This window comes from Malaya genurostris, chromosome 1, assembly GCF_030247185.1.
Source record: "Malaya genurostris strain Urasoe2022 chromosome 1, Malgen_1.1, whole genome shotgun sequence".
Lineage (NCBI taxonomy): Eukaryota > Metazoa > Arthropoda > Insecta > Diptera > Culicidae > Malaya > Malaya genurostris.
The window spans coordinates 80,081,270-80,089,952 of NC_080570.1; the positions used below are offsets into that span (position 1 = coordinate 80,081,270).

Here is an 8,683-nt window from a genome sequence, read left to right on the forward strand (position 1 = left end):
GAAAATTTTGGAAGTTCAGACAGAATATTAAAGCACGCGATAGCTCCCGTCTTACTTGCAGTGTGTCTAGACCGATTAGCAATCCGCGACTTTCATAACTCAGTAGTTGATGAGGATTGGTCCAAGGTAAACGGCGAAGAGCGAATCGAACGAATCTACGTTGAATAGACTCGATTCTATTAACGCCATTGAGGTAGTGAGGGTTCCAAACAGCTGAACAATATTCCAGAGTAGAGCGAACGAGTGAACAGTATAGGGATTTCAAGCAGTAAACATCCGTAAAATGCTTAGCCATTCTCATCACAAATCCAAGGCAGCGAGAAGCTTTAGCCCCAATGTAGTTGGTGTGTTGCTCGAATGTTAACTGCTCGTCAAGAAAAACGCCGAGGTCCTTGATGCACGTCGATCTACGAATTTCAAAGGCACTTTTTTTCTCGTAAACGTAATGATCGAGCATTTTTCTGAATTAACGGTCATGTGATTCAATTGTTTGACTTGTTTTATAGTTGATTTGTATCATCATGCTTGTTTCTTTCGGACGAATACGAACAAGCTATTTTTGTTTTCGCTCGAATGTGTACGATCGCGATTCCTGTGCAAAGAAAGGATCGGCATCGCAAGTTTTTTAGGAAAGTTCCAAGCACCAAAAAGTGACGATTGCTACATAATAAATAAATATCGTACAAAAGATCGATTTTATTAAAGGTTAATAAAATTTTGAAATTAAATTCCGTACAGAGTAAAAAAACATTGAAAATAAAAGGCCGATCAGTAGTATCTGCGAAAAATATGTTGCATTTATCTTGCAATGTTATATCCGAAGGCTCGCCAGAATAAACAGATATTTTACTATAGCTACATAGCTACTATGCTTTCTAAATGTTTTATGAAAAAATATATCTATCATTTGGTTGCAAATCGATTTTCACATTCGATCAAGCATTCGATGTATTCGAACGAATAAAATTATTAAACTGACGAATCATGACATGACCACATTTCGTCTATTCGTCTGTGAACAAGAATTGGACTTTACATTCGTACGAATGCTGAATTCGAAACTAAACTGGCATACATTTTAGCGTTTCGCATATCAATCACAAGAATGGGAGTGATTTCATCATGGCTTAGCATTTATTGAAGAAGTTTACTGATATTTAAGTATTTTGTAGCAAACGAGTCGCGTTTGAATTTATTCGAGTGCAAACAAGAATGGTTTATTCGTATTCGTTCGAATGTATGCATCATCATCATCTAACAGCTATAGGCCTGGGGTGTCCTTTGCTGTATCAAGAATACGTCTCCACATAACTCGGTCCATGGCTGCTCGTCGCCAGCCACTCAAGGCACGAACGCTTCTGAGATCACCCTCCACTTGATCGATCCACCTTGCTCGCTGCGCTCCTCTTCTTCTTGTACCAGTCGGATTAGATTCAAGAACCATTTTCACTGGGCTGTCGTCTGACATCCTTATGACACGCCCAGCCCATCGTAGACGTCCGATTTTAGTTGTGATGGGTGGTTCTCCTAGCAGTAGTTGCAATTCGTGATTCATACGCCGCCTCCATGTTCCATCTTCCATCTGCACTCCACCATAGATGGTCCTCAATACCTTTCTTTCGAACACACTGAGGGCGCGTTGGTCCTCTGCCAACATAGTCCAGGTCTCGTGGCCATAGAGAACAACCGGTCTAATGAGCGTTTTGTAGATGGTCAGTTTCGTGCGGTTGCGTACTTTTCTCGATCGGAGGGTTTTTCTGAGTCCAAAGTACGCACGATTCCCTGCCAAAATACGTCTCTGTATTTCTCTGCTGGTGTCATTGTCGGCGGTCACCAGTGAGCCCAAATACACAAACTCGTCAACCACCTCGATATCGTCACCGTCTATCAATATTCGTGGTGGGAGGCGTAGTGTTTCTTCTCTAGAGCCTCTTTCTCTCTGTATCGTCTGGGGTCGATCACGGGTGTAATTGGGATAGGGACGGTAATTTAACTAAGCAAAATGAAACCACTGAGCTTAGGTAGAAACGTGATCACTGATATAAGTCAACTTTATTTCTTCAGAACTATCTTTTTCGATGCGGTACGTGTGACCGGTCAGTTTGGCAGGTAGAAAAATGAAGAGAACCAAGGTACCAAGTATCAAAGGCTATTAGAGATATAACGAGCGTGAGAAAATCAGCTAATAGTATTGACACCAAATCAGCTAATAGTATTGCCAACAACGGCTTAGATTGGGGCGCGTTCACGAACAATTTTAGGTGGATTCTGATTTGAATTCAAATTAAACTAAATCTAACATGACCGGCCACCTAAAATTAACAATTTCACTAATAACTTAAATCTAACAATATTTCATTCAGTATAATTCATTCATATTTTAAACAATGCGAATCCGGGAGATGTTGAGTGTGCTCTGCGTTGACTTCTTCATCTTCGTCGAAGGTATCAGGTAACAGGCAAACCTTAGATGCAGGGCGTTTGAACGTCCCAGATGATGTGCGAAGAACCACAACTCGTGTAACTTCGTCTTGCCCAGGAATAATTTCCTGAATGACAGCTAATGGCCAGCGATTCGGGGCATCAGCTGGTCCTGAAGAATCACCACCTGGCCAACCTTGAGATCAATCTTCGTCGGGTCTACTCTAGCTTGTTGTTGAAGTTCTTTCAGGTACTCGCTGCTCCAGCGGAACCAGAATTGTTGCACCTTCTGCTGGATAAGCTGAAATCGGTTCAATCGATTCATCGGCACATCTCTCCAATCGGTATCAGGAATAGCTTGAAGTGAAGTTCCGATAAGGAAATGTCCAGGAGTTAGAACCTGTAGATCATTAGGATCCTGTGACAGCGGAACAAGCGGCCGAGAGTTCATGCAACTCTCTATCTGGGTCAAAATTGTCACCAAGTCCTCGTAAACCAAGACACTGTTACCTAATTGATGCACGAGATGTCGTTTGGCAACCTTAACAGCCGCCTCCCAGAGACCACCAAAATTGGGGGCACGCGGGGGTATCATATGCCATGAAACTCCCTCCGTTGCGAGACTAGTAGCGATACGGTGCGTTTCGTTGCGGTTGGTAAGCATTTGATAAAGAGCATGAAGTTCGTTTTTGGTACCTATAAAATTTGTACCATTGTCTGAAAAAATGTGAGCGGACGACCTCGCCTAGCCACAAAGCGTCTTAGAGCACACATAAAGGCAGATGTGGATAAATCTCCGACTAGTTCAATGTGCACAGCTTTCGTACTGAAACACACGAACAGGGCAATATAAGCCTTTGTTGGGGTAGCCTTACGATTGATAGTTTTCGTATAAACTGGACCACAATAATCAATCCCAGTGCGAGAAAATGGGCGGCTTGGAGTGACACGAGCATTCGGTAGCTGCCCCATGGGTTGCTTTACGGGTCGTGGATTAGCACGAACACAGCGATAGCAACTACGAATAATACTACGTACAGCTCTTCTTCCATTAATTGGCCAGTATTCATTGCGAACAGTTGATAGTGTAAGTGCCATTCCCCCATGAATCAGTTTAAGGTGAATCGACATCAATAGCAATTTGGTAAAATGATGGAATCCTGGTAGTAATATTGGATGGCGAGTACTGTAAACCTCCTCTGAAAGTCTAAGCCGGCCACCGACTCGAATTAATCCGGAACTGTCTAGAAAAGGGCTCAACAGTTTCAGACATGATCGTTTTGAAACATGCATACCTTTCTTGAGATGATTAAGTTCTTGCGCAAAGCATTCCTTCTGAACAATCCGTATCAATATCATCTTTGCCTCATCTAACTCATGAATTGAAAGTGTTATGCAAGTTGATCGCTTCCCACCCTTAGAGTTGTTGATAAATCGTAAGCAGTAAGCGATCGCTCGTATCAATCGATGGTAAGTCGAAAAACGGGTTATTAAAGGGTTAGGTGGAGGTATTGAGTGAACTAGAAGAACGGTTCTTTTGCGCTCAAGCTCTTCGTCAGAGTGTGTTAACATTGACCAGTTTTGTTTAGGCCAAATAATGCTTTCCCCCTGCAACCACTTCGGTCCATGCTTCCAGAGATCACTATTCAAAAATTGTTCCACCGTCATACCGCGTGATACTAAATCAGCGGGATTATCGGCACCAGGAACATGAAACCATTTGCAATCATGAGTTACTTCTTGGATATCTGCTACTCTATTCGCTATAAAAGTCTTCCAGGTGTGAGGTGGGGAACTGATCCAATGTAAAACCACAGTTGAATCCGACCAAAAATGAATTGAGGAAAACTTCATATCTAATGCAGAACAAATCTTTGCATAAAGATGTGCTGCTAACTGGGCAGCACATAATTCCAGACGAGGGATGCTGCGACGTTTCAAAGGGGCAACCCTTGATTTTGATGCCAAAAGTTCAACCTTAACTGTTCCCAAAGCATTATACGATCGAGCATAAACACAGGCCCCATATGCTGCTTCTGATGCATCTGCGAAGCAATGTAATTCAGTTCGTCCTTCACAAAAGGCGTATCGGTTGATACGAAACGAAGCCAAAGCAGGTAGTTCCGAAACAAAATACTTCCATCTATTGCGAACCACATCTGTCACTTCCTCATCCCAATCTAGTGATAACGTCCATAACAATTGAAGAAGCATTTTAGCTCGGATAATAATCGGCGCAATCAAGCCAAGTGGATCATATAGACGAGCTATAGCCGAAAGAATATTTCTTTTGGTAATCGTAGTTGCAACAATATTTGTATTCATATCAAAACGGAATAAATCAGTAATCGGCTCCCAACTGATTCCTAGTGTTTTTATTGCCTCTTCGGGATCGAACGTTCTGCTGGATTCCGTGGCTAAATCATCAGGTGAAATATTCGTTAGAGCATCAGGAATATTCGAACACCATTTCCTTAAACGAAAGCCGCCCAAACTGAGCAAGCAACTTATCTCTTCTCGCAATTTCTTTGCCCTTTCGACGCTGGATTCACCACTAATGAAGTCATCCATATAAAAATCCTTTCGTAGTGCAGGAACAGCGAGTGTGAAATTTTCACCTTCATCATCGGCGAGCTGCTTTAGAGTTCTGGTGGCTAAAAACGAAGATGGTGCCAAGCCATAGGTTACAGTGGATAGCTCATATTTGGCAACGGCATTACTTTGTCTAAATCTCCATAAAACTCTCTGAATGGGGCAATCATCGGGATGAATGGAAACCTGACGGTACATCTTCTCGATATCCGCCAGTAACGCCACCTTGTGTTTTCGAAATCGTATGACTAAGCTTAAGAGATCGTCTTGAATTACGGGTCCAACCAAAAGGGCATCGTTCAATGAGTGTCCTGTACTAGTTTTTGCTAGTTTGTACTAGTTTTTGTCGAATACACTACGTACTTTAGTTGTTGTACTCGAATCCTTTAGGACGGCATGGTGTGGGAGGTAAAAAACGTTGGGAGGATCAATTTCATTCGATTTTAGCTTGTGCATATGTCCCAAATCTAAAAACTCTGCGATAAAGGCATGGTATTTTTTCTTTAAATCATCATCCTTATCTAATTTCCGTTCCAGGCTGTGAAGCCGTCGGAGTGCGTGAGAATATGATTCACCCACCATATCGGAAAAATTCTCTTTTTTTTTTGGATATTTAACAATATAGCGACCAGTGGAATCTCTCGTTACTGTATTTTTATAAAAATTCTCACAAAATTGTTCGGTTGGGGTGGTGGTAGTCCAATCCAATTCATCTAATTTCCAAAACCTTTCTAAATTGCGATCAATTGACTCTAGGGTAGAGACACAGCAACTTACAATTCGGGTATCATTCCCAAGGTCTGCTTTACCCGAAATAATCCAACCAAAAACACTTTCGAGTAATATAGGAGAAGGTGTGCCTAAAGTCATCCTACCACCTTTTAGCATCGTATAGAAATGTCCGATAATGAGATCCACTCTCCTGGATATATTGAACTCGGGATCGGCAAGTGGGAACTCACTGGGGATGTTCCATTTAACCCTTGATAAAGGAACAGCTGGAAGCTGTGAAGTGAGACTGCGAAGCACCAAACAGTCGATCGGGCATGAGAAATTTCCGATTCTCGATTTAATCACGGTGGACACCGAGCCAGTAACTCACAAGCTTAATATACCAACACCACAAATAGATTGATCGATACGATGTCTAGGTAAACGGAGTTGCTGACAAAGACGCTCACTTATTAGATTGCATTGCGAACCCGAATCCAGCAACGCTCGGGCCAAATGCCTGCCACCAAACTCATCTAAAATAATTACCACGGCAGTCGATAATAGCACGTTCGTGGATTGAGAATTAGCTGCAGCATTGGATGAAACTGGGATAGATGTCTGCCTTTCATCATTCACTATTGCAAGATTGGCGATGCTGTTTTGAGACTGACGAGAAATCAACGGATGCTGTGTTGGATTTTCATTCGACCTTTCAAAACCTGGATGAAGTAACGTATGATGTCTTTTTTGACATAGGCGACAAGAAAAATTCGACGCGCATTTTCGCACGAAATGATCACTTCGGAAACAATTACTGCATATCCGTTTAGTGTTAACCAAATTAAATCGATCCTTCACTGACATCTTCTCGAAAACTGGACATTTGATTAGTAAATGATACTGATTACATGCAAGACATGCGGGTTGCGGGGTTTCTGTAGTGGCGAAGCTGTTAATCCGAGAAGTGGAAGAGCTGTGATGGTTTTGCTTTAATTGCTTTGGAACGACATTTAGTTTACTGTGTTGAGTGGGGGCCGCATCTGCACTAATTAATAATGATTCCATCGCACGGGATTTTTCTGTTAGAAAGTTTATAAGATTTGTATAAGTGGGCTCAACATCGTCGGACACGTATTCCTCCCAATCCTTGAGTGTTCTGTCGTCTAAACGGGAGCTAAGAAGTTGTACTAGCAGACTGCTAGAATGTTGAGTAGGTTCTCCTAATTGCGTTAAAATTTTCACATGACGCTGAAAATCTTCTACCAATGAACGAAGTGCAACTGGGGATTTTGTTGAGAAATGTTTGTTTACTTGCTTTATGAAGAAGTTAAGGAGACTTGCATCGCCGCACAAATATTTATTTATATATATATATATATATATATATATATATATATATATATATATATATATATATATATATATATATATATATATATATATATATATATATATATATATATATATATTTATATATATATATATATATATATATATATATATATATATATATATATATATATATATATATATATATATATATATATATATATATATAATACTTAACTAAATCACTTTATCTTTATTTTAGGCTTGGAATGTTAACTGGGAAATTAAATGTATGATGATTCAGCTTCAAGGAGAAAGTGTTATTTTCTCATCACTATCCGCCGATTGCAAAGTGATACACGAATTCATTGGTGGCTACATCTTTATGTCGATGAGATCTAAAGAAACGAATCAAACACTGAACGAAGAATTATTCCACAAGCTAACGGGCGGCTGGAACTGAATAACTGACGACAGCATAATTGTTATCTAATCATGGAAGTATTAGTCATTTGATTGAAAATGTAAATAGGATATTTTCAAAAGTCTTAACGTGCTTGGATCCGATAAGCTAACAAAGTAGCATGTAGCAATAATTATCAAATTAAAATTTATATTCTATCCAGAGCACGTACACACACGCGCGCACACATACACACACACACACACACACACACACACACATATATATATATATATATATATATATATATATATATATATATATATATATATATATATATATATATATATATATATATATATATATATATATATATATATATATATATATATATATATATATATATATATATATATATATGAATCGTATCAATCTAAATTGATAATTTTAACAAACAGAGAAAAGTAAGTTTTCTTAAATGCACATGTTAATATGCAATGAAACGATTATTTTTAGTGCTTTAAAGAGCCAAAAGTGTCTTGTAACTAAAAACTAATTAAATTACTTGCGGTTTAAAGTTGTCTGTAACTATATCAAAGTTTGTCAGATTTATATGTTCTGTTGCATGTGGATATAACAAACTGTTTTAATATAATACTAAGTACGCTTTTACTTATATGTGCCTCTGAACTTAACCGATTTAAACTTAAACGTTCACTGATCTAATATTGCAACGAATTGTTTTATCTACTACTTTTTGGTCCGGCTAGCAAAGTTAAACAAAAAAAATTAAATTATTGATTTACTGTCGTCTATAATAATAGTAACTAATTGAATAAAAATGGTAAAAATAAAATATGTTTTATACAATTAAACATGTGTTTCTTTTTTATATCTTAAGAGCTACTCTGGCCTAGTAGGATTCATAGTACTAGTTATGCAATGATTCTATACGCTAAGAATCGGTTGCGAAGTCTGTTGAAACAGAAAGGACAAATTCCACAAAAGGAATGTAATGCCAAGACTTTGCTTACTCTGGTCTAGGGAAGGGGTTTCCATGCTCCACACATGTTATATCAAACGAACTAGGATATGTTGCCCACGTGAACTCTAGTAACACCCAACACTGAAATGATTGATAGGGCCAATTAAAAATCTCGGTGATTATAGTACAACGAAATAAACTAATATCTCTTGTTCAAACTATTGGAAACAAACGCTCCG

General features: G+C 39.0%; 1 protein-coding gene across 4 annotated transcripts in view; it reads left to right on the forward strand.

Moving 5' to 3' along the window:
• LOC131440596 (unc-112-related protein) overlaps positions 1-7,746 on the forward strand; it is an 83,064-nt gene extending 75,318 nt beyond the window's left edge. For all 4 annotated transcript variants that reach the window (XM_058612011.1, XM_058612012.1, XM_058612014.1 and 1 more), the window contains one exon: positions 7,319-7,746. In XM_058612011.1, coding sequence (XP_058467994.1) covers positions 7,319-7,519 — 201 coding nt within the window. In that variant the 3' untranslated portion in view covers positions 7,520-7,746. The remainder of the gene's footprint in view (positions 1-7,318) is intronic.
• The last annotated feature ends 937 nt before the right edge of the window (positions 7,747-8,683 follow it).